At 35.1% G+C, this 27,565-nt stretch overlaps 1 protein-coding gene across 2 annotated transcripts; it reads right to left on the bottom strand.

The window, feature by feature from the left end:
• Positions 1-552: 552 nt before the first annotated feature.
• Positions 553-27,565, bottom strand: LOC131155167 (putative GTP diphosphokinase RSH1, chloroplastic). 2 transcript variants are annotated; one of them, XM_058108115.1, is made up of 24 exons: positions 27,141-27,565; positions 26,602-26,792; positions 25,022-25,201; positions 18,233-18,298; positions 18,037-18,129; positions 17,814-17,945; positions 17,589-17,690; positions 17,428-17,505; positions 17,280-17,351; positions 11,342-11,449; positions 11,112-11,209; positions 8,783-8,843; positions 8,610-8,672; positions 8,464-8,520; positions 8,261-8,362; positions 7,900-8,058; positions 7,640-7,771; positions 7,478-7,564; positions 7,289-7,360; positions 6,306-6,392; positions 5,767-6,223; positions 1,417-1,478; positions 1,256-1,324; positions 553-1,174 (listed from the first exon to the last, which is right to left on the bottom strand). In XM_058108115.1, exons 1-24 carry the CDS (start codon positions 27,163-27,165, stop codon positions 1,070-1,072), a joined length of 2,658 nt encoding a protein of 885 aa, XP_057964098.1. In that variant the 5' UTR covers positions 27,166-27,565; the 3' UTR covers positions 553-1,069. The 2 variants fall into 2 exon arrangements, with proteins under 2 accessions (XP_057964098.1, XP_057964099.1); XM_058108116.1 differs by lacking the exon at positions 25,022-25,201 and having other exon boundaries at positions 27,141-27,547.

Raw genomic sequence — 27,565 nt, 5'->3', positions numbered from 1 at the left:
CCACTACTTTCATGAACGCTTACTGTTTCCGCTGCCATTTGATTGAATGCTAATGAAAGTATTTTGTGAATGAATATTAGTAAACAATAGGTTGACTAGTTAAACAAGAGTGATTTAACTAGCATCCCACGACCCTTCCACAACGGTGTGAAAATAATCGGACCGTGACACTCGACCATGTTGTGACCCTCACACTAACATTCTACTTTGACTAAAATCAGATTCATCACTTGATCCATTCAAAATTCTGTATACTCCATTCCTACGCATTTTAAAAACATCTCAACTTTAATGATTGATTGAATGCATACTTATATTACATTTTGACCTCAAAATAAAATAAATTAAAAAACAAAATAAAATTTGCATAAAGACGTAATGATTTACAAAAAACTTGTTCATGCAAACATTTATCATTTCATCAAACAAGCGATAGAGTGCAAATACATTTTCATTGTAAGATTAAATAATAATCATTTTTAGTATATTTCATAAGTATGGATTAAAAAAATTTAGCTCATTTGATATGTAATAACTGGACTCTTTTCAAACTGTCAAATCCATGTAATGAACTTTTTTATTTCTAAGAATTGATATTCTAAAACAGATGAAACTTGAACGTTTCCCTTTACAATCTGGACACTAATTTTAACGTAATTAGGGTAGAAGTATCCCTAGTTACTGATAATGGTCCGATTAACACAAGTGACAACACATATTACAAATATTACAAACATAACTTCGAGAGTGAGAGAGCTTTGTTAAACCCTTACGCGGGAATGCTCCACTGTCATCTCCATACAGTATGTTTACAATGGCGCACACTGTATACTCTCCAACCCTATCTATCGCTCTGTTTCTCTATGTACAATGTCCTGACCACAAATTTATGATGATTGGATGATGCTGGCTTATTTTGTGTTTGAGTTCTCAACAAATATATGATGACTATGGAACCATATATCCAAAATCTTTTTCACAGATGAATCTCATATTTCTCCAACGGCAAAACTTTGTACCCAAGCCAGCGATAGCTGGGTTACCTGGGGTAAGCGTATCTTCTGATTAACTAGCATTCAAGAAATTGGTGATTCTCTACAAAGCATGGCCAGCTGCAACCCGTTGACCATCCCAAAACACCCAGGATTTGATCAATGTTCGAACAAGCATTAACCTGAGGTGAAAGAAACAGATACTTAATACAAGCCAAATTATATAATAAAGGGATTCATAATAGAATGCGATGTACCCATACCAAACTGTCCAGGCTTCCTTCAACATGAAATAACATGACAGCCATACCCTTTCCCCTATCAATCTCAGCCTGCTCATTGAAAATGGAGATTGAGATGCATGACAAGGATTTCATTGAAAACTTAATAAGAGCTGAGTTTTCCTTAAATTTTGACCACTCACCGCACAAGAACATATCGTGATGCCCACAGCTGCCAACACTGCTGTGATATCTGCCATGATGCCTGAAATTTGGTTTGTATATTAAATTGCTCATCAGAAAGGACCATATTTCATTGAAGGACCACTTAAGCTAAAAAAGCCATTATAATACACTTTATCAATGCTCTTTCGCACACAAGCACATCACAGTAGTAAGCACAGAAAAGATAAAACCAATCATTTTACTCGTTCTGAAATTCAATCACAAGAATAAGTACACCCAAAGTTCAAACTCTAGACCTTAGATCATTAAATGCTTTTTATATGACGTTAAAGTGGACGTAGGTTAGAGGAGGAGTAAATTACTTAGATTTAGTGTTTGAGTATCTAGTTTTCATTCTTTGAATTTGTATAATTGTTTGCATCAACCACTTACTGACTTTCAAACTTAACATGCAATTTTATGTTAAAATCCAACACAACTTGAGAGTCGAACTTCCATAGTCTAGGAATACTATAATTTCAGACTTCAGGATAAACTTGACTTCTTTAACATCATCCAAATTTTAAAGTAGTACTGGCTTTCATCTTGATTTCATGTGCAGAGCATGCAAAGTCTTTGTTTTTCAGTCTGTGCACTAGTCTATTTTACACCCCAGATTTTTCCAAAAACAAAAGTATATGCATAAGCTTCATGTCTAATTTTCGGGTGCAGGACTACAACATTTACTTTTTTTTTTTTTCTAATTATTATCTTTCTTCAATTGGTTGATACTTGTACTCCAGCTGCATAGCACTTAATTGCCTAATTATCCCTACACACAACCAGTCCCAGTCCCAGTCCCAGTCCCAGTCCCAGATAAAGGAGGAGGGTTGCATTAGGTAGCTAACAGCCAGCGTCAAACTTGACAGATCTTATGATATGAATCCTTACCATATGTTTGGCTTGTTTGCAGGGCGTAACCTACAAGTGACATGTTGTATTCAGGCCACTCGAGTAGTAAAATACGGATAAGGGTGGGTAGGTAGGGCCATACTAGATGGGAGAGGGTCAAGAAGGTAGTAGCGGAAATTATGATAAAACTAGCAACTTGGAACATAGGCACTTTAGGGAAAAAGCAAGGAAGTAGTTGATATTCTTGATTAGAAGAAAAATTAACATAATCTACCTCCAAAATGCTAAGTGGGTAGAGGGAAAAAGCTAGAGAATTAGAAGAAATATTAACATAATCTACCTCCAAAATACTAAGTGGGTAGGGGAAAAAAGTTATAGAAATTGGATAATCAGGATTTAAACTTTGGTACATTGGAAAAGAAAAACATAAAAATGGGGTGGGAATCATGGCAGACAAAGACCTAAAAATCAATATAGTAGATGTTAAAAGAATAGGGGATAGGATCATAAAAATAAAGATAGATGCAAACCAAGAGATAATAAATGTCATTAGTACATATTTCCCCCAACTAGGATAAACAGAAAACCTCAAAAGAAAATTTTTGGAAGATATGGATGCTATTATACAAGGGATGCCAAGGTCTGAAAATACATTCATAGAAACTAATTTGAAAGGGCACATTGGAAAGGGTAATGAGAGGGAACATGGAGGCCATGGATATGGAGACAAAATAAGCCCAGAAATACTAAAATTTCGCCACATCATACGATCTTGTTATAATGAAAACCTACTTTAAGAAATGAAAGGAACACAAAAACCTTTGAGAGTGGATAAAATGAAAGTCAAATAGATTTTTCTTAACTAGGAAGGGGATATGGAGATAAAATAAGCCCAGAAATACTAAAATTTCGCCACATCATACGATCTTGTTATAATGAATACCTACTTTAAGAAATGAAAGGAACACAATAACCTTTGAGAGTGGATAAAATGAAAGTCAAATAGATTTTTCTTAACTAGGAAGGGGGTCATTTATCTTGTGAGTATTGTAAAGTTATCCTAGAGGAAAGCTTGACTTCACATGACTTCATGGTATAGAGTTTTAGTTTTAGATATTTGCACAAAGAAACGGAAGAAGAAGGGCAATATAAGTCAATGCAAGAGGATTTGGTGTCAGAGTATGAAGGGAGAAAATATAGCAAAATTTAAAGGTAAATTGATCAAGGATGGTGATTGGACAACAAGGGATAAAGTACATCAAACACTTCGTGGAATAGAATGGCTAATTCTATTAAAATATAGAGAAAGTGAATTTAGGTGAACCAAAAGGAAGAATCTCGAGCAGCAAAAAAAGCTACTAGTGAGATCAAGATGTCCAAAAAGCAGTCAGACAAAAGGAATTTGGTAAAGAACATGTCAAAGGTATAGAAATGTAGAAAACATTGAAAAGTATAAAGTGGCAAAAAAGAGGCAAAAAAGGTCGTTAATGAAGTTAAAGATACAGCTTATGATAATCTATATATAAAACCAGATACAAAAGAAGGGGAAAGAGACATATATAAACTAGCTAGAACTATAGAAAAAAAAAGTGCAACGATTTAGGGAATGTAATATGCATAAAGGATGAGAATGATAACATCTTGACAACTAGAATAAAAAAAAACATAAAAGAGAGGTTGCAAAGATATTTTAATAAGTTTGTTTCATGAAAACCAAATTGAAAGCTTAAGCCTAGAAGTAATAAATGAAGAAAAGAAGAAAAATTGAATATTCATTCACAAAATTAGTCACTAAAGTTAAGATGGCTTTAAAACCAAATAACATCTCAATTGAAGTTTGACAATGTCTAAGGGATAAAGGAAATATATGATTAACTAATCTATTCAACACTTAGTAAAAACCAAGGAGATGCCATATGAATGGAGGAAAAGTACATTAATACTTATTTACAAAAACAAAAGTGATATTCAAAATTATAATTACTATCGGGGAGTTAAACTTGTCAATTATACGATAAGACTATGGGGAAGAGTAATTGGGCAAAGAATAAGAATAGAAACAAGAGTTTTAGAAAATTAATTTGATTTTATGCCTAGGAGATCGACAACAGAAGTTATTTACCTACTAAGAAGATTAATAGAAAGTTTAGAGAAAAGTGAAGAACTTGCATATGGTTTTTATTGACTTAGAGAAAGCTTATGATAGAATACCTAAGGAAGTTCTATGGTGGATTTTAGGAAAGAAGGGAACATGCAACAAATATATTGATGTCATTAAAGATAAGTATGATGGAGTAACGGCTAGCATAAGGACTGCAAGAGGAGAGCCTAGAAAATTTCCAATTACAATAGATTTACATCAAGGTTCTACTTTAAAAACTTATTTGTTTGCACCAATGATTGATGAACTTACTAGAATATCCAAAACGGGATCCCATGGCGTGCATTGTTTGCAAATAATATTATTTTCATTAACGAAAGTAAGAGCAGGACAGAATCTAAATTAGATCTTTGGAGAACAACTTCAAAATCTAGAGATTTTAGGATAAGTAGAAATAAAACAAAATATATAACATGCAATTTTATCCGTGTAAGGAGAAATAATTATGACAAGATTAAACTTGATAATCAAGAAATCAATAACACTAATAGATTTTGAGATATTGCATATATTATGCAAGCACAAAGAGAAATTGAAGAGGACGTAGTACATAGAGCCAAAGCAGCAAGTTGGGTAAAATGGAGTGCGTCAATTATGCTATGTGAACATAAAATACCATTAAAATTAAAAGGGAAGTTCAACAGCACAGCTATAAGACCACCCATGCTTTATGGATCTGATGTTGGGCAACTAGGAAACAACACATTCAAAATAGTGAAAGTGACCAAAATACACATGCTAAGGTGGATTAGTGGTATAACATTAAAGAATAAATTCAGAAATTAACATATTTGCAATAAGTTGGCATAACACCGGTAGAGGATAAGGTAAGGAAGGGGCGGCTTAGATGCTTTGGGAATTTGAAATTTAGATTAATTAGTGCACCAATGAGAAGGAGCGAGCTACTCATTGTAACTAGTACTAAAAGAGAAAGGGATGGACATAAAATAACTTGAAATATGGTAGTGAGGAAGGATGTAATAACTCTTAAGTTAGTTAAAGAAAATGCCTCAATCACGTGAATTGACAGAAAAGGATTCATATAGCCGACCCTACATAGTGAGACATAAGGCTTTTTGTTGTTGTTATTGAAGAATCGCTACACCTAAAAGCTTAGGCATTTAGGTGAAGACAAAAATATTCTTTGTCAAACAAATCTAACATAAAAGTACATAAAACTTAAATTAAATTTTTCAAAGCACCACTTGTCATAGCAAAGGGGAATATAAGAAACGTGAGCACTATTTATGAAAATATAAAAATTAATAAAAAAAAAAAAAGGAAAATAGAAAGAAAGAAAGAAAGAAACAAGTACCTTTCCGATCTATACATATTATGCACAACCATTGAATGGAGTGCCTTTCTAGATTATGCCAGGAGGCGACCTTCCTAGTTTGCCAACTTACCAGACCAGGCAAAACTTCCTTATACATGGGAATGTTAGCTTGTATCATCTTGGCAACACCATTTCCTTGTGATAATTGCTCCTCCGTGGCCTTCAAACTCATATGCTGCATGTGCTTGTTATGTTTCCCATTAACCTTAGGTACTGGGACACTATTATTTTGAACATGAAATGCATCTTCACCAATCCTCCTCAAGGATGACATTTCTGCTACATTCATGAGCATTTTCTTCCATGTAAATTTGAACCCCTTGGAATAGTCTGGTAGCTTTCCGGATCCACTGTCCTCTTCAGGATCAGCAACAAAGTCATTTACTCGATCAGCTGTTATCTCAGTAGCAGATAGTGCAGCTTGCTCTCTCAAAAACTAGACATAACATGAAATTTTTTATTACAGAGCAGACGCGAAAAAAGAATCCGATCCATACTTCAGATAATGAAAAACTTACTTTCATAATCTTGTGCCGGGCACTACGGGTCTTTGCATGTTGCAACCACTGCTTATGCCTCTGGAAAGCAGATTTGCTTGACAATGCCTGATAGAACACACATTGTGAGCCATCAGTGATCCAGTAAAGCAGCCAAAGGCAATAGATAAGCAGCAACGAGAGGGATTATTAAGGTAGTGAAATGTTGCCACACAACTCCACATAAGACGTAGAATGTCCAACAGAATGAATAAGCTTAATGATTATAAATTTATTTACAACAGAGATCTTTGAGAGACGCAGAATCAAGACACAAGTCATGAAAAAAATGTAGACATGGCGAGAGAAAGCTATCACCACCAAACACATGGAAGATCAGTAATCTACATTGTCTAGAAAGACTAATGAAAATTACTTTTTACACAACATAGTAGAAAAAAAAATTTTAATATGTTTCTAAAAATTATAGCAGAGGGGACAATACATAAAACATGTTGTCATTTTCATTATGTGGCCATCAGAAATGTTTCAACAGTGTCACAAATTTTTTTAGCAGGATTAAATTATTATCACTAAAAGTATAAAACAATTAAACTTCCAAAAATAGATAGAATCCACTCTAACCCTGCAATGAATATTATGTTGAGTGATTTTATAAAGATTATACACTCCTCACTATCACTGATCTGATTTCTCTGGTTTAACACAGTCTAGGTATACATTTCGAAACTTCCAAAGATCACAGACCCTCTATATTGTGCTCCACTAAACCACGCCATCACAACAAAAATGTCCACCATGTTGAAATGTGATTGATAAGTTCTGAGTAAGAACTGCAGTGCCTTTTTCACATACCTAAGAAATTCAAGCCACCATGTTTTTTTTAATATGAAAACCAGCCATACGAAACATGAACAAGAGAATTTAAATTGGTTTAGGTGGAAATATTTTACACACATTCAGCAAAAATGCAAATTAGAATGATGGTTGAAAAAAATACTAACATTATAGGTAATAATCTCTACAACTTCAGCATTCGCAAGAACATGTGTGGGAGAAACGAGATTACCATTGACCTGAAAAACAATGAAATAAACAAGGTCCACATTTTGTCTAAAAAAAAAAGAAAATATAGCTATGATTAAGTCTCATATTTGAATACAATTATTTACAAATCAGAAGGGAGGAAAAACCTTTGCAGCCACCATTTTGTTGCCAATTTCAGTGTGTATCATATAAGCATAGTCAATAACTGTTGCGCCCCTTGGCAGATTTTTAATCTGTAGATAATATTAGAAGGATGATTAAGACAATGAACCACACAATTTTCTCAAGAATCTAACCTGTCCTCTTACCTCACCCCTTGGTGTGAATACAAAAACACGACTACCCAACAGATCTCTTGTGATAGTGTCCACAAATTCCCTAGAGCTCATGTTCCCAACAAATTCCTCTTGCCATTCTCTAATTGCATTAAGCCAGCCAATCTGGAGGAAAGAGGTGACTTCATCCATAAAATTAGCATAGAAATCAGGTGGCTTAAAAGGACTTACCAAGAATTCCTTTGAAAAAAGATGTTAGCAATGACAATAAGACCCAGAGGACAGCAAAATACCCTGAGAGCTATGTTTGCATTGTTAAGACGGACTGGCTTCCCTCTTGAAATTCTACCATTAGGCTTTGCATGTCCAACTAAACCAGTAACAAATACTCTCCCACTATAATGAGCAGCAATTCCTCTCTCAGCTATTAGATCCATCTCTTCAGTCCTTATCTGCCAAGATGTAGATAAATTGAAAATGGAACAGAATAAATTACCTGTAATTCAAGCCAATGATCCAAAGAAACAAAATGATCCTAGACTTAAAATGATTAACACCTAGGCTCACAACTTATAAAAGCAATGAAAAACATAGCAACAAGAGAAAATAAAAGTAGATAAATTTGCATTCGTAAAAGTAGCGGGCACCCCTGACCTGAACTTCCATCCTGAACATGCTCTCATAAAGGAACGGGATTACAGTTGTATGCAGACTTTGATAGCCATTAGGCTTTGGGGTTGCAACGTAGTCTTTAATCTGTTACAGAAAAACGGTAACAATTTTCAATAAAAAATCAATTATTTTTTCCATCACTGAAGATAAAAAATCCTAACAAAGGAAGTGAGAGAAGTACGCACAGAGCGAGGAACAGGAGTCCAGATTCCATGAACCAGCCCAAGAACATGGTAGCAAATCTGCATGAGGCAAAACAGTGATATAGCCATAATGGAGACAATGTATAGAGGTGGTAAAGAAAGAAAATGCCCATGAAATGACCATCCACCTGCTGTGCGCTACATAGAGGCCCAACTCCAATGCATGGCTTTGGTTTTACAATAATACGAAGCTGGAATAATGGATGGCCAGCGATATGTAAAGAAGCAAAAGACAAAACATCAGGCCAATTTCATCATCAAACATTTCCAAGTTATTTCAAGGCATATATCACAACAAAACCTGTGCAATCTGGTTGACCTCATTTATTGAACCTCTAGATTTGAGCACAGCTTTATAAATACTGCAAATAAAAAGGAGGAAAAGAATCTTTATTTCACAGCAGCAACAGTGTTAACAATATTGTGTGAAGAGAGACTATAAAATAATATAACCAAGACAGAGACTTAGAACAGAAAAGAGAGTTCCTATACAAAAAAATATGACAGGACATAAAGTACAAGAACTTGTCATCACAAGCTAAAGATCATCTATACTGCTTTATTAAGACCCCAAGAATAGTCATTCGGGTGCAATTGTGCAATCAATCCTACATCAATGCATGCCCCTGTCACCAAACAACAGTATGAATATCATCTATGGAGTTGATCTGAGAGTGGAGATTAAACCTGATATCTCAGTTTGCAAGTGTACACTTTACAGTCATTTTTAAAAAGATTATTTCATATCTTCAGTGTATTATTGAGCATTTCTGACCTCCCCCTGTAAATACAGATCATTCAGGTGCAAATGTGCAATCAATGCCACATCAAATGCACACCTGTGTCACCCAACAACAACATGAATATCATCCATGGAGTTGATCTGAGGGTAGAGATTACACCTGATATCTCAGTTTGCAAGCATAAAGTAATTTTTAAGATTATTTCACATCTTCAGCATTTTATTGAGTATTTCTAACCTCTCCCTGTAAATACAGATGCAACATGCAGTGTAAAATAACATGACATGATCTTTCATTCTGATTTGAATGAGAAATTTGGAACTTGAACGAGATACACACCCCAAAAAATAGATACACACGCATAATGAAGACTTACGTTTTTAAGGAGAAAAAAGTGCCATTGTGGAATTTTCCATAAATTGTGCTCAAATTCCTCCAAATTTGATAGGTATAACATGCACACGGAACCTCCCCATAGGATAGTCGAATCTGAATCCCTTTGGCCAGGGGAAGGGACACTAGGCCAAATTTCTCTTCGTTTAGTTGGAATAATTTAAATGTCATTACCACACAAAATATCAAAGATGCAGAAATAAAAAAAAATTGGTACACAAAAGGGTGAATAATACACAAAAGGGAAAATAATCAGAAAAGATTTGGTCATCATCATTTCAGCAAAGTGTCCTCACTTTTTAAGGTTTCCCCCACTCTTCTTGTAGTTCCCTCTGTTTTTACTTCACTTAGTTCACTATCACTTGCAAGCCAGAGTTCACTAATTTACCCCAACCACTCCCAGTTTATCCACGTCAATGACAAGGCTAGATTTCAATTGTATAGCTTCACAGCCAAATTTACAAGTTTCAAGTACTGAAACTATTCTCAGTCACATTTTGACCTATTGTCATTTATCATCCTGTGTCAGTTTTAACACTTCAAAAATCAAAGACATGACATCATGTCCCAGATTTCCAGAACGACTAATCATGGCTAAATTTATAATATAATGTTTGTTGGCCTTCCTTGTTTGCATCAAGGAGAATATCATGCTGAAAAAAGCCAAATTTTGGAGGTATCCCCTTTCATCAAATAAAGGGAGAAAATAATACACAAGCTTTTACTCCAAAATTTAGGCAGTACAAACCCAAGGCTCTTGACATCTGAAGGTCAGTAAATATTGTCTAGCCATCTAGAAATGACCAAATTTAGAAACTAGCTATCTGATTAATTATCTAATTTTACTGCACAAGTATTCTGCACAGATGGGCCTTCATTATTCATGATCACCATATGCATCAAATTGCCATTTGAATCGAGAAGTTCCACATCACCATTCCCTAACATTTAACATAGAAACCAACCAACTCCTTGAACAAAGAGATAAAAACGAAGCCGTAAAATCCCATTAGCTGATCGCATGAATCCTTTTCTATCATTCAGCATGATCAAGGGCAATGTCCTCTAATAGTTAATAGTGCTGTAAAAAATCCTTTCTTATTAAGTCCAAGTTACACTAAGTCTACCATTCTACCTCCCGTAGCCTCTAATTTCAAGTATGGACTAAATCACTCTCCAACTAGCACAACATTATTTGGTCTTAACAGCCCAAACCAAATCTTTAGCTGCCCTTCCCTTATCTTAAACAGATGCTAGTCCTAGCTGACTATGGATGTATCATTCCTTACTTTCTCATTTCAGCCACGCTTACTTTTTGGATATGTCGTTTCACCTTCAAACTCACAGGCAACAGGCATAATAATTTATCATGCTTTAAAAAATAAAACAAAATAGAATGATAATTATAGCACATAATGAAAACAAGAAAAAATAAATTCATGATATTAACAAAATGAAAAACAAGCATGCAACTAGATAGGTTCATTGTTTGACCTGTAGGGCTCCTTACATACAGAACGAACTTCGGTCTTCACTGCCATGAGGCCTAAGAACTCATCATTCTCAATCTTTTCCATCAAAATTTTGTTTGCCTAAGACATGCAAAAGGCTTGCTAAGTGGAGACAAAATTGATAAGAAAACATTAGGATCAAAACTTTGCCAACTTTCACAATTAGCATTCTTAAACGTGTAGCAGGGATAAACACACACAACAGAATATTACCTCCATGAGTTCTTTCTCGTGTTCCCTATAGAGGTCCATAACTCTTCTCTTGACTTTCGCATGGTCTTGGGCATTTGTGTACATGAAGGATAGATTTTCAAGTTCAGACTGAAATAAAATTATGATTTATCAATTTTTTTTTTCTCAATAACATGTATAATTGTAGAGGAAAAGGTACAAATACTGATTCAAATCCAGACCACATGTTATCAAGAAAAACTAAATGTCAAACAAGATTATAATTAAAAAAAACTAAAGGAACCATGGAAAAAACTACTAGAATGTAGGGGACGCAATATCACAAGGAAAAATCTTAATCTTCTAACTAAATAATAAAATAGTCTGAGTGAAAACTGAAGATAATGGCTGAGTTAAGAGTGTCAGATTTAAGACTGGACAGTATCCATAGACCGGAGCACTGTGGGTCGCAAATGAATTTAGGAGAACTTGCATTGTTTCCACTCACAGATGTGCACAGATCAAGATCCTTGGTTCCAATTTGGGTTCTGGGGTTGAAATATTGCCAACTACATACCTTGGCCTTCTGTACAAACGATAGGTATAGGATCAGTAGCATGGATATTTCATTTCATAGGTGACTTGCAGGTTTGAATTAACATTCGCAGGTTGAATACGTGCTTCGGTAAATAACAGTCTTTGAATCTTCCCAGTTCCCACATACTTCCAGCCCCTTTTCAATATCTTGGCCTCAGTAGTTGGGAGGCTTGAGAAGACAGGAATTTCTTATGAACTAGAAAGGTAAGGAGTCCAAATTTGAGTCTGTCATACTTAAGACTGGACATTATCCATAGACCAGGGTGTACCAGCCATTTAGAGAGGATAGTTCAGGAGCTAGGAAATTGGAAATATTCAATATTGCAGTCCTTGATAAAGGGATTTGTAGATTCTCTTGCATGTGGGACAGGTTTAGGAGAAAAGGTTTGGCTGCCAAACATGGTTTACTCTGGGCAGACCGGTCTTACTTCAGAAGTGGGTCATTTGCATTGACTGGTCACCTTTAACATTGCAATTGCTGGTAAATGGCTTTGTTGCAAGCATGACAAATTTAGAAGAAGAGTTGTGGCTGCCAAAAATGGTTGATTATGGGGAGAATTGTCTTCTTTAGAAGTGGATTGTTTGTATTGAGTAAACCATTTGGAAGGGCATGCTGAAATAATTCCTATTGTGGTACTAGGCTCATAGTAGGAATGATAACAGGGAGCACTTCTGAAGGTGTGAGGACTTGAAGTATGAGGAAGCATTCCTCATCCTCTTTTTGTGTAGCAACCGTAGAGAAGTCACAGTTGGGGACTATATGAAGGATAGCACAAAAGACTTTTCGGAATGTATTGCACAGAGATTTCAATGACAAGTGGGTGCAATAGACGATGAATATCTTGGGGTTGCTTTACTCAAGCCCAACTGTGGGGGTTGTTGAAGACATTGGTTCATTAATGGACTTTGAATGGTTCCAGGTTCTTCATAATGAATTATTCTATGAAGCTTCATACGCAATAATGCCCTCATTTTTCCTTGGAAAGTAGTTTGGGTTGCAAAAGCTACTTCTAAGGTAACTTTTTTTGTTTGGACAACAGTTTGTACCGAATTCTTATTATAGACAACCTCATTAAGCGCACGACTGTTTTTGTTAGTGTTGCATGTATAAACAAGATGGGAAGCTAATGCACAACCTGCTTAATTAGCCTGAGGCAATATAGCTTTGCAATGTTGGCACTTAACATGATTTCTGTGTCTTGGGGTCCTTCCTGAAAATGCTGTGGATGGCATCAAATTTCAAAAGGGACTAAAGTGGCGAAAAGAAGATATAAGGTATTGCATTTCAAGCCTTTTTGCTTGATGTAGAGTATTTGGGAAGAGTAGAAAAGAACTTTTGAAGGATAAGAGCTCCATGTAATTCAATTAAAGAGTTGTTTCCTGTTTATTTTGGATGGTTGCTTTTTGACCTGTACAAACCCTTCTTTAGACCACTTTTGATATTTTATAGATTCCCTTGACTAAGTTATTTTGTTGATTGGTCCCTCTACATTGTACTTCAGTGGCACCTCCTCGGTGACTTGTCTTCTCTTTTTGTTTTGTGAAAAAAAAAAAAAAAAAAAGCAAAAATAGTTTGATTTATGTTAAGAGAAAAGGAGATTACAAAAAGGAGTATAAGATAAGAAAAAAGGAGATTACAAAAAAGGAGTATAAGATATCCTCCACTAAAGAGAAAACAATAATAGAAAAAGAAGGAAAGTGATAATAATAATAATAATAATAGTTGTAAAGCAACAAGTTGGGAACAGCTTGCGGTCCCTCTATAGATCAGTCAATGAAACTATCTGAAGAAACCATAAACCATTTAGCAGAACACCAAAGAGACGCCAAAAACACCACCCTATACCTTTTCTGATCAACAAGAATAGCAGAGATATTAACATTCTTGCATCACACTCCCACCAAAAGCACCAATCACTGCTCGCCCTTTTCCACAAGTCAGCAGCTTCTAGGGACTAATCCTCACCAGAATGAGGGGACAAGTTTGCTGTTTATTGGAGAGTAATGATTTTTCCTTACCTCTTGTGGACATGTCTTCACTTTCCTTTTAAGGGCTTTGATTGAGAAAAATAAAGAAAGAACCTTGGTCAATGTGACCATTGATCTTTAAATTGGAACAATGCAGTTACTACTGTTCGTAATTGGATTAATTCAACCCAAATTGGGTTGAGTCAAATGGATTGAACCCAACTTGGGTAAATTTGATCACACAATAATGGCTAAATTGAATAAATTCAAAGATCGATGGTCACTTTGATCCACAAGGCGTTATTAAAAGGCTTCTATGGACTCAATCCTTCTAGTAACAAAGTAGGCAGACATCAGGAGACACAGCTTTATTTGGTCTTATTTTCTGTTAAAGATCACTAACATTGATTCATTGAAGGACTGCAGTCCTTGATTTTTAGAGGGAAGCTTAGACTTTCAAATAAAAGAGTTAGAATGGAAAGAAGCAGACATTAGATTATGAATAAAATGGGCAAAGAATGACTTAAAAAAAATATTCTTAGGAGAGTCCGATATCCATCTCCTACTTCACTCCCCACAAAAAGACAAAAGAAATGAAGGGCATTCAACAACTAAATAAGATCATGAGTCTCCCTCTAATTCATGATTTTTGGAAAATAAAAATTCCAAGAACTGAAATTCTCCCGCACAAGGGTAAACTCCACAATAGAAGAACCATGAAGAATGGAAAGATGACAAAAACGGATAATCATGAAAAAAGCTATATGACGATAAAAACAGGAGGAAAAAAAAAAAACAAAGAACAAACCCAAACACAAACCAAAGATCCTCCCAGAACCAAAAACTCTCACCTGTCACCATTAACAATTGTACAGCTCACATGGGGGGAAATGAAAGACAAGAAATTTGAGAACCAAAGGTCAATATATATTGTTCGCTCACAATCTAGCAACTTAAGCTTTTAGATGAAATCATAGTCTAACCTAGTATCAGAGCCATGGTTGGCTCAAGGTATTGGACCTATTGGCCTAACAAGGCTTAATCTCATTTTGATGATGACAAATCAAGGTTACTTAACATGTCTTTGTGAGTATAAGTTTCAAGACTTAATTGATCTTATGGTTTCAATTGGATATATTTGAAGAATCTGAATGGAAAACCACATTCAAGGCTATGAGACATGAGAAACATGAAAGTTCAAGTCATGTGAGACATGAAGCTCATTGAAGTAGTGCATAAAGCTTAGAAGACATATTGGAAGCTTCACAACATGAAGACATAGACACTAAGATAGGAAAATCATATGAAAGTCTCATGTAAGTACTTCAAAACTCAATACTGATTGATTGAAGCTCCTAGGAAATGTCATTGGACTTAGATACCTAATTTTATTCATGGAAAATGTTTTCTCAAAGTCCAAAATGAGTTTTCAAATGAATAAATTAAATTTGGAACCAAAAATCATTGAAAAAAAAGTTTGCCGAAAGGACAGGCGACTGATGAAGAATCATTAGACGACTGTGGTGCTTCTGTGTTTGAAAATATTCAAACAGAATAGGCACATGCGACTGACCTATCGGGCACAATCGACTGACCTTATTCTGACTTTCAGAATACGTTGATTTTAAAGAGCATAGGCGACTGACCCCTTGGGGACAGGCGACTTATGCGAGTGTTTAAACGTTAAACAACACTGAACTTGTTTCCAAATCTTGCGTGAATGTTTTCCAAATTGAGATAAAATTCAAAGGAAAGGTTTTGAAACCCTAGTGCACTATATAAACTTATTTTTCTCGCACATTACGGTAAGAATATACGGAGAGAACACAAACGGCATGCATATTTTTCTGTTTACTCTATTGCTGTGTTCTTCCTGCGAACAAGAAGAAATTCTGATCTGTTCTTTTGAATCTCACACATGTAAATCAGATTTCAGGTGATAAACTTCGAGCTTCAACTTTCATATTGTTTTTGAAGTATTATTTTTGAATCTAACGTTGTACTAATCTGCTCGTTTAAGGAGTATTTTCTTGTACAAGCAAGTATTTGCTGTTTCATGTATTTTTCATGGTTCAAGGGATTGAATCGTTGCCTAACAAAGGGGATTCTCGTTAGAGAGGCGAACTCCACCTTTGAGGGAGAGAGGGTGTAACTTCATCTGGTAACGAAGTTGGTAAAGGAAATCCTCGCAGCGTGTTGTTGGAGGCAAGGACGTAGGCTGCGTCGGAACCTTGTAAAAACAACAGTGTTCAGCTTCCTCTTCCCTACTCTTTTTATTTTCTTCAAGTTATAAACTGCGTGCATGATTTTATTTTTATAAGAACTTACTGAATATTATCTCGTGCTCAATATTAAATCTTGTTGAACATTTGAGGTTGAGCTAAATATTTGAAAATCTGTTGAAAAGAGGAATTTTGTTAAACATAGTGAACTTGCTGAACATATTTTGTTTGAAATCAAATATGTATTAATTGTATGAGCGAAGCATTGATTTGACCATTCAAAAGGATTTACAACTTTGAGTTTGAAAATAAATAATCTGAGGATTAACTTGTTTGTGAACATATTTTGTGAATGAAGTATATGTACAGAAGCTAAACAAGCATTTTACAAAATCTGTTTTGAAGGAAAATACATGTGCTGAAAGTTAGATCTTAATATTGATTTTCATTAAGGCATAAATCAATCACTGAATTCATTCTTGAGTACATTACTGTGAATCTTCTTGAATTAAGCTGAAAATTATAATACGAACAAGTGCTCAACTGAATGTGTTATCTCTTATTGTAAATTCAGTTTGTATATTCATAGTCATATCTAAAGGCTTGTAATTAACATCGTTCTAATTGCTGTATATCTTCATATATACATATATACATATTGGAAAGTTGAATATTTAAGGGTTGAAGTATTTAAAATTCCGTGAATAATTTTTAAAAAACCCAATTCACCCCCCTCTCTGGAATACATCCTAATTTCAGGGCCTGTAGTCTTCTTACCCATGTTTATTGTTAGCTCGTTAAACAATATCTTATTCCCTGTAACAAGTGTTACTTATGTTTTCCTATCTCTCCATGAGCAACCAGGCTGCACGTGCAGGGGACTGGTAAGGCTTGATATACATTGTTGGCCACAACCTAACAGCTTGAGCTTTCAGGTGAAGTGGTAATCTAACAAAATTCAACTTCTGTAATGGAATTAACTAATGAATTACTACATTCAGATTTCATGGATCCAACATCTGGTCAAAATTCTCTCATTGGAGAAGAAAAATAAGAATACAGAAGTTGTAATAATAATGAGGCTCAGTCCAGTGTTTTGATATGCTGACAGCATATGAATGGTCAGACAGCATTAGCAATAGCAATTCAGAAGCAATTGACTCAGCCATACTATACAAAGCACAATTCCATACCTTAATTTGGTACATCCCTAGCAACTTTGCCAAAGGAGCAAAGACCTGCAATGTCTCCATTGCAATGCTGGACTGAAAGCAAAACGATATTGTTAAATAAGAATAAAATAGACTAAATATTACACTAAAAATCATACCATGGTACCACCTGCTTATGAGGGGGCATGTGACAGAGAGTGCGCATGTTATGTAATCTGTCAGCCAATTTAACAATGATAACGCGGACCTGAAACAACAGCTTTTTAGCTGCCAAATTGGTTGACAATATTGATAACACTGGCATTGATGGGAATAAAATGAGTAGGTAACCTCCTCTGTCATGGCTAGAAACATTTGCCGCAAGTCATCAGCTTTTACATCTTGCACAGAATCATTTTCCTTATTGCACTTGAGTTTTCCGAGCTTAGAAACCTAATTACAGAAGAAAATGACATCAAAGTGTGATCAGACCCGGAACAACTTTAATCAACTTAAAAGCAAGGATATCAAAGCAAAAAGATGCCCCATTGATCAACATTGACAAATAAAACATACCTTAGTCTCTCCTTCTACAATGTGGCGTACAGTAGCTCCAAACTCCTTTCCTATTCTTTCAAAGGTCACAACATCTGTATCCTCAACTGTGTCATGCAATAATCCAGCAGCAATTGATTCCCAGTCCAATTCCTGGAATTATGATGGCAAACAAACTGGATGATTGATTGCAAGATGAAGTAAATGTCAAATATGGATATTTTTCCAATTGTGCATGACTCACAAGTTCTCCTAAGATACGGGCAACTTCAACAGGATGAATAATAAAGGGCTCGCCACTGCGTCTTTTTTGGCCATCATGTGCCTCAAAAGCCAACTGCATCAAATAAAAACCAAACTGAAATGTAGGCAACATCTGAAAGGAATAGCTTCACGATAAAAAGCAAGCCAATATTTCTTGCCATTGTTCAATGGGTTACCTTAAGAGCATCATTTACTAGTTCCAATTCTTTAGGTGGGAGATAAGAAATGGTGGGTCTAAGATCCTGTGGCACAAAAGACAAAATAGACAGAAGATATCATCAGACCTACCTCGCCTATTGACAAATAAACAATCTCACTGTGTCAATTATTTCTTGCAGACATATTTGTCTGACAGGCTGGATGACAAGCAATGAGTTAAGAGTTCATAAAGAATTAAAGGCAATTCTATACATACTAAAAGGCCCAAATTAAATATACACTGGGTCTCAAAAGAGAGAGAATTTTCAAAAGGTCGTGGAGATTTATAACAAAGTCTACAGTACCTCAACTCTCTAAATTTATTTTTAAAATTGCAACACCCTGAGCACAAGGCTCCTTATACATCTTAATTTATTAGCTGACCCACCTACTAAGACTTAAAGCTTGGTCTATTGTTGTTGCTCCAAAAATAAAATAAAATAAAATAAACAAAACAAAACAAAAAAAATCAAAAGGCCTATTCTACTCAATTAGCTTTAGCTTCATGCATAAACAAACAAGTTTCATAATTCCTTCTCAGAAAACATGCACAAGACAAGACATTTAAAGAAAATTCACTTTCATTATCAACAATCCTAATCCTAAATGTTTACCACAGTTTCTTGGAAATCCAAACTGAAACCACTCCAAAGTGTGAATTTAATCAACACTCCAGAGCCTGTCTTTAAAGTGTGAAATCCAGTCTTGCATCAATCTGGTCATGCTTACATACTAAACTACTCCTAAAAGACGAAACCTATTTTCATGGTAGTCCTCATATGGCGACTTTCATAATGCTGATAGTACCCTTATAATTTTTTAAGTATTATGTTTAATCACATCCACATCCCTAACCTTTCCATCTCCTACCTAATTTCATAATGTCAATAATATCCTTAATCTTTTAAGTATATTTCAATTACATCTATATCCCTAGCCCTTCAATCTCCTACCTAATCTCTCATTCTCAAAAACATGCCTATGACCTTTTCCGAACTAGCCCATTTGCATTTCTTCAATTCTTCTCTTAAATCTAACCATGCCTATGTCTCTTAGAAAATTCCAAGATGCCATGAAATGCACCATCCCCCCACCTTTTCCGAACTAGCCCATTTGCATTTCTTCAATTCTTCTCTTAAATCTAACCATGCCTATGTCTCTTAGAAAATTCCAAGATGCCATGAAATGCAGCATCCTCCACCCCGCCCCGCGGGGGGAAAAACAAAACACACACAAAACCTTATGTGAAGTTACTACTACTAAAAGCAAGAAGGACTTTTCTTGGTCATTGCATGAAAACAAAAGATGAAATGCCAATTTTATCCTTATACATCATTCTAATGAAACTATTGTGACAAAACATAATTTCCCCAAACATAGGCCTGAACATTTCCTACCCATCGATTTCCTCATTTCTCAAGTGTTATTTCTGCTCCCTGGTCATCAAATCCAACAGTCTTCCTCTCCCCTCTTATCCCATCCTGCTACAACCCTTGCCCTCTAGAAATTTCCACTTTCATTTTAGCGAATCAAATCAAAGCTCGCTAGTGGTGACCAAATCAAAGCAACAATCAAGTTCGGGAAAATATTGCTGTAGGAAATTCTAAAGATATTACTGAGGTGGCAAGACAAGTTTTTGCCCTAAAATGACTTAAAGATGCTTGGCTGGTTAATCTCATTAGAACCACCGATGTTATATTGACCATCATACTATGAGAGAGCTGGGTGGAGTTTGTGAGATTGAGAAGTTTAATGTCTTTTCCATAGAGATTTTATCATCCACCATTAAGAAAGTTATCGGTATTGTTGTGCCTCTCTTTATGGAGGTCAATTTGATATGGACACAGCCCTATATCAGAATGTGTGGGTGTATGGTTCTTGGACTGGAGGTAAAGGGCCTAATATGGGCTGCACATAAGGCCAAAGTTTTTAGACCATAGTGGTTGGAAGTTATAGGAAAGTTGGGAAGCTTCCAATTGCTATAGCAAAACTATAATTTTTTTTTTTTTAGACAAAGAAAGGTTGGAAGATTTTTTTTTTTTTTTTTTTTTTAAATTTATAAATTTTCATCTTTCCTATTTATGCTCTGTGGATGAGGATGTTTATGACTTCATCCTCATATTTTGATCTCTTTTCTTAATTAAATTTTCACTCTACAAAAAAAGGAAAAAAAAAAATCTCTTTTGATCAAACATGTTGCTAACATAATTTGTAACATGCACTCATGGGAATTTACCATGCAAAAGCTAGGTAGCCATCAACTGAACAAATATGTATCTGATCTCTTTTCACTTTCGAAATACGAACATGGGAATCATTGAAATATCTGTTTAATTGAAAGGATATTATTCATATAATACATTTAATAATACATTACTCCACTACAATCCAATGGAATTTCTAAAAGAATATTTTTATTTAACTATTGAAATTGAATTCAATAACATTTTGCATTGCGGAATGATCTATAAAACAATCAATACTATTTGATTTCTCAATTCAATTAGTAGTACTTCTAAAGTCCACTTCTCCCCCATACTACGAGTGAAAGGGAAAATGTAAAGACTACCATTAAAGTAGCCCAAGCGAGACTGACTATATCCATGTGAATTATGTCTCCTATTTCTATGAATATGAAGGGATTATTCCGTTATTGCTCACTAATAATAGTGGAATCAATGGCACAGAGTCAAAAAGGTCTTATGATCCAACATTATTGATGAACCAATCTAATAAATCCACTTATAAAAAGTTCCTATATGATTTCTAGTAGAATCGGGAAAGATTAAGCACAAGCAAAATACACAGTGACACCCTTTGAAGTATCAAGGAAATATCACGAAATATCAAGAGAGTGTTATTTTATTAATTAATCATATAAGAATAATTAGATCTTTCTTTTGTTGCTTTTCATTTCATAAGCAAAGGACATAAACATATAGAATCCAAATAGATCACTATCTAGCACATACCTCTATTTCCTTCCCATTTGATCTAATCCTTACCTTACTGTCTTCTGATTGTTTCACTTAGATAGTCGGGAGACAGTCTATTCCATTTTTAAGTATATTAACTAGGAGTTATCGAAAATAAATTCTTTCTTTTTGTGCTTTTTCTATAAATAAAAATTAAAAGCCAATTATCCATTCAATCTAATATTGATTGAATGCCAAAGCACTCTGAGATTCTTGTGAGTCTATAGTGTATACAAAATATCTTACACTTCTTACACAACTACTAATTAAATTCTCCATCCAGCTATCCAATCTAATTCAAGACTCAGTCAGCAGACACTACATCAATAGTAGTAGAGAAGTCTTGATAGCCCAGCCCTTACTTACCATCTAAGGATTTACACACCATTAGATCCGGATGCTAGGAATAATTTAAATTTTGATTTCATTGCTATTAGTTGACCGAGCATTGGAGATAAAGAAATCATTTATAAGTAATAAGGAATAAGCAAATGCTTCATAGGCAAATGCTTCATGCCCCAGGCTTTGTGTCCTAGGGAACTATCACAACTAGACACAAACCCAAGATCCCTAATGCATAAACAACATATAATAGATTACAAGCATGAGTTGTAAAAATTGATTGCTCTATCATTGCAAGGTATCCTCCTTGAGATTTTTCTATTTTGAACATATTGTGAATTTTTTTTTCTTTTTCACCCCTTTTATTTATTAACTTATTATAGCTACATAGAAAATAATTAATAATGTTTGGTCTGCCATTGTGAAGAATCATTAGGTTCTCATCAAACCAAGTCTTGATGTGTTCAATGTAGTTTCTAACAAAGTTACGGAAGTAGAACAAAAGGCTCAAGGAAGATGAAATTATTTATTTAAAAAAAATGAAAAAGAGGACTTGAGTCCTTTCAACAACAATAACAACAAGCCTTAAGTCCCAGTAGGTGGGGTTGGTTACATGAATCCTTTTCCGTTAATTCACCTGATAAAGGGCATTTTCCTCAGCTAGCTTAAGTGTTTTTAAGTCCTTCCTCACTATCTAATTCAAGTTATTTTAGGTCTACCCTTACCTCCTTTTATGCCAAAAGCAATAACTAACACACTCCTCCTCACAAGTGCGCCGCTTGGTGTACATTTCCAATGCCCAAACTATCTAAAGTGCCCCTTCCTTATCTTGTCTTCAATCGGTGCCATGCCAAGTCCATTGTGAATCAGTGCATTCCTCAATTTATCTTTTAATGTTATACCACTCATCCACCTTAACATTCGCATTTTAGCAACTTTTACTATTTGCACATATTGTTTCTTAATTGCTCAACACTCTAATCCATAAAAGCATGGCTGGCCTTATGGCCACCTAATAGAACTTTCCTTTTAATTTTAAAGATATTCTACGATCACACAACACGCCTAATACACTCCTCCATTTTAACCATCCTGCTTTAACTCTATGTATTAGATCCTCATCAATTTCTCCTTCCGTATGCATAATAGATCCAAGGTATCAAAATCTACTAGTTCTATTAATTTCTTAATTATCAAGTTTAATCTTATCTCCAATACTACTTCTTATATTATCGAAATTACATTTCATATATTTTGTCGTATTTCTACTTATCCTAACGCCTTTGGACTCTAAAGCGGTTCTCCATAGTTCTAACTTTGATTCCACTCTGCTCCTACTTTCATCAATCAAGACAATATCATCTGCAAACATATATCAAGGGATCTCGTTTTGGATTATTCTTAGTGAGTTCATCAATTACTAAAGAAAAAAAGATGAGGGCTCAAAAAAAAACTATAACATAGGCCTCTTGTGATTGGAAATTATCTAGAATCCCCTCCTACATCGTAACACTAATTGCCACTCTATAATACATGTCTTTAATGACCTCAGTACCTACTACATACTCCCTTCTTTTCGAAAACCCAACAAAAAACTTCCCTAGGTACCCTATCATAGGCTTTCTCTAGGTCAATAAAAACCATATGCAAATCCCTCTCCTCTTCCCTAAACTTTCCATTAATCTTCTTAAAATACAAATAGCTTTTGTTGTTGATCTCTAGGACATAAATCAAATTGATTCTCTGAAACACTCATTTCTAGTCTTGTTCAATTAATTTTTTCCAGTTTCATTGTATGACTCATAATCTGAATTCTACAATAGTTATTACAATTCTAAATAATGCCTTTGTTTTTGTATTAGGTATTAACATGTTTTTTTATCCATTCCTCTAGCATTTTCTTTTTTTTTTAAATAATAGAGTTGAATAGATTAGTTAACTATATACTTCCTTTATTCCCTGAACATTTCTAAACTTCAATTGGTATGTTAGAATTTAAGTCCGTTAATTTTTCTAAAACATGCATGAATAATTGTCAAATAGATTCATAATCCCTTGATTATAGAATTATAGAATTATTAAGCCTTTTCTATATCCTAGAAGCAACAAGTGCCACACAAATTATCCTACATTGCTAGATCTGCATGCCATTCATCACCAAATATATACATATGCTGAGAGTTTTTTTTTTTTCTATATATATATATATATATACACACACACACACATTCTGAGAGTTCTTTTTTTCTAACTAGGCATCTTAATCCTATGGGGACATCCATGGTTAAGGCTTAGGACTTTCACAGAGGTCTCAATTCGAATTTGTAGGGAGGGAAAGTGATGGGAGATGGACTACCTCCCATTTGTGCAGCCCAAGCATAGTGTAAGCCTCTAATGGGCCAAAAGATATACAAAATATGCTTAAAACTATATCCCAAGTTAAATTCTCCACTCTATTAAATGGATTAACCTACAAATAAGTTCTATCATCACTCTTTAAGATTGAATATTAGTTTATGAACAAATTATTTAACATGCAATGATCTTGCACAAACTAGCACACGTATACAACACACAGAGTCAAGTAAATGACAATCGTTAGTAATTTAAGAAAATTATTTTATTTAAAAAATATCAATTGAATTTTCTCCATTATCTTCATAACCTCCAATCTACCTTGAAAAAGAATAAATCTGAAACTGTGGGGTGTGCAAGCACACATCATGTGTCTCAACTAGTTTTCTAAGAAGTTGCTAGGCATGATATTGCAAGTTTCAGTTTAGTTTCAGCTCACATTTGATTTTTGCAGCCCAGATAATAATCTTTTTTCAACAACTGTATTAGCCATGTAGCAGGACTCCCCATGGCCCAACTAAAGCTCAATGTAATTTCTAAGCGCCAATCAAGAAATATTCTTACATTCAAAATATGGTTCTCTTGTGCTTCAATACCACAAACATTGAGAGCATTCAACCCATATAATCATTATCCATGATTACTGTCTTCCCTCTTAGAATGCCTCCAGATTCAAAACCTTAATTTTTAAAGTAATAAAATGTTTTTGATGCCTAAACATACATCTAAAGAATTTTGCTGCAGAATTTTGCAGCAGGTCAAAAACTTTATAGTGTTACACTTGTCCAAATATAATGTTATCCTAAAACTTGTAGTAAATAGAATAGAATCATTTACCTACATAGCAGTAAACTTAAACATATAGGCCTGTTTGCAAAATAAATAAGCTGTAAACAAATAAATTTCAAACATAAAAACCTTACAGCTCTGCATTTATATAAACATGATGAAACAGGATAAAACTATATACCTTCTTAGTGGTACATTTATAAACTCATACATGCCTGTTTTCAAAATAAAAATGAATTATAATGACATAAGCTCCAGAAATGAAGTATAATTGAACGAATATCAGGCTCTGCGAAACTCTCATACCTCCCACAACATTTCAGGAGAAACCTTGTCAAAGGCTTCTGAATGTAAGGATGAAGAACAACATAACTGCCACCTTCCACAAGCAACGCAAGGAAAGCTTAACCTAAAGAGTCTGCCAGGAAGTACTGTACTGGAAACTTTGGTAGAATAATAGCTTCTTTCATCAGGGGCTTCACATCTCTAGCAAAAGTGCAATGTAGAAATCAAACTTGCTCAGACAAACTAACCAACTGAAAATGTCAGTCTAAAAATACATGATTAGTCTAGGCCACCCAAAGGGCCCAAGAACAGTTGTGGCAGGCAGCAGCACAGATTCTTTTGATTAAAACATTAGGACTTGATGAAACTTTTAATTTTCTGAAACTATAGTCTATATATTTCTTAAACAAGGGTAGGCGTGACAGGGAAACTCTCAAGATAAGCTACACTGATGGTGCATTGCTCGAGACCTCGAGGGCCATTTCTGCAGGTTGGTGGCTAAATGAAGCAGGTTTATGTGACCCAGATCCAAGGGCAGTCTAAAGATAAATACTTCAGCTCGGTAGTTTGAGTGAGAGATCCTTTCTTGGGAGGAGATCAGGAGGGATTCAAGTGGGCAGCAAAAATAAGGGAGCAAAAGTCTCCTTATTTGCCTGAATAGGTGAAATTGCACTATTGAATGGCACAATAAAGGGAAATGAGAAGACATGGAAAATGCAGGTTCATTTCACCTGCAGCTTATCAAGTTGTTAAAGTACGGATTCGCAACTCTTCACAAGGCAAAGGACAGTGGCAGTATCAGAAACATAAACAGTAAATAGAGACTCCATATTCAATTTACGTCGCCTGCTTTGAAGCATTCTCACTTTTAACTTAAAGATGACCAAGCATATATGAATCAAACATTTTGTTTAGTTGACCCTATACTCCTAGTTTATGGGAGAATGTAGTTTATGCCATTGCTACATCTTACAGAATTGCAATGGCTGAGTTTTTTTTTTTTTTTTTTTATCTTGATATAAATCAAGTTTATGTGTCAAAAGGGGGGTGGGGATAGTACAAAACATCACAAAATTAAGCATGTCAATACAATTGCCACCACAATCCATCCATTTCTAGCAGCAAACCGAAGGGAGATAATGAAAGAACTTTCAAGATTAATTTTATTCACATACACGCACAAATAAAATTAAACAGAACAAAATGTGACTTATCAAGGGATCATAGAGCTTTTATGAAACACAAATCTGTTCATCCAGGTGATAGTTACAATTACAATGCAAGGAGAAAGAGCACCCAGCTATTCTAACTCTGAAATTCACTAGGGCTTAAAACCGAACTGTTTCTCCATGGTTTCATCTTTCAAATATTGAAAATTAGAGTTTGCAATGAAAAAAGTATATTAATAGAAAACGTAATTAGTTGTATTAGTTATTCATCACAAAAAAGAAATAAATTCTGAATTTTTCATTTACATAGTCAGGAATATGACTTCAATCTTCAAGCTTGCAAACCTAAAGCTTAAAATTATAGCCACTCTAAATCCCGATGCATAATTGAATCCAAATTGTAGTAGTTTTAGGGCATCTCTAAAAACTTACAGATTTGATACGATTTCTTTTCCTCGTTCGTTCATGGAGTGAGACAAAAGAATGAACAGGATGAGCAGTGCTCGCAAGGAACCCAGTCAAGACTCTCGGAGCTTTCCACGCACACGAGAGAACACTACAGTCGTACCTGCCACTCCCATCCCCTTTCGCAAACTTACATATGTTCACGCATTCTACAGGAACTGCAAAATTAACAGACCCATCCATTAAGAAATTAAAACCTCAAAATCTTCAAAAGAAAAGGAGGGGGGGAGCGAAGGGACCAGAATTAAACAAATAAAACATCTTTAGGGTCCATTTAGATGCTGAAAAGAAAACTTAAGAGTAGAAAATCAACTTAAATTTTCAATCATGAATTTTTCACTACTTGGGACCAAGGAGAAAAAACCCGACTGATGCTAATTAAACTATCTGGCTCAGCTAAGCTCTTCATTTCTGCTAGCAAAAGCAAAAACGACATTTTCCCTTTCCTAAGTTTTCTCAGCAACCAAACGGGGGGTAGTGAATGAAATGTTAAAGAGCAGACATACCCGACATTGAAGGAGCAGAAGCCATTCCTCTCACGAAGCAACGGAGTAGAGCAATCTCATTGAATCGAACTAAGCATTCAACGGCACATAAACACACGCCACGCAGCTCATAATAATTCAATAAACGCAACGGAATCAAACGCTCGTCGCTTCAAACTACCTAGAAAACAAGCCAGAGAGATAGAGATAGAGATAGAGCTAGAGAGCGAGAGCAGCTGAGAATCGCAGGATTCTTGCTCAATTCTGAATGAAAACGCTTGTGTTTGCTTTGAAAATTAAAACCTTCTTGCTTCGGAAAAATATGGCGAGCGATGGATTGACGTATAGAATGAAGACGGCGAGGAGATAATCTAGAGAGAGAGAGAGAGAGAGAGAGAGAGAGAGAGAGAGCTGGGCGTAGGCCACACAAATGCTATGATAAAGAT

Source organism: Malania oleifera, chromosome 5 (genome assembly GCF_029873635.1).
Source record: "Malania oleifera isolate guangnan ecotype guangnan chromosome 5, ASM2987363v1, whole genome shotgun sequence".
Classification (NCBI taxonomy): domain Eukaryota; kingdom Viridiplantae; phylum Streptophyta; class Magnoliopsida; order Santalales; family Ximeniaceae; genus Malania; species Malania oleifera.
Note: the sequence above shows the minus strand (reverse complement) of the source record. Positions and strands in the feature narration are given on the sequence as shown.

Excerpts from the sequence above, each read along its gene's own strand:
- LOC131155167 (XM_058108115.1), bottom strand. The coding sequence starts at position 27,165 with ATGGCTTCTGCTCCTTCAATGTCGG. Across the intron at positions 17,352-17,427 it reads ACATGCCCCCTCATAAGCAG|TCCAGCATTGCAATGGAGAC; the intron begins GTGGTACCATGG and ends TTTTGCTTTCAG. Across the intron at positions 8,059-8,260 it reads TGTTCAGGATGGAAGTTCAG|ATAAGGACTGAAGAGATGGA; the intron begins GTCAGGGGTGCC and ends ACATCTTGGCAG.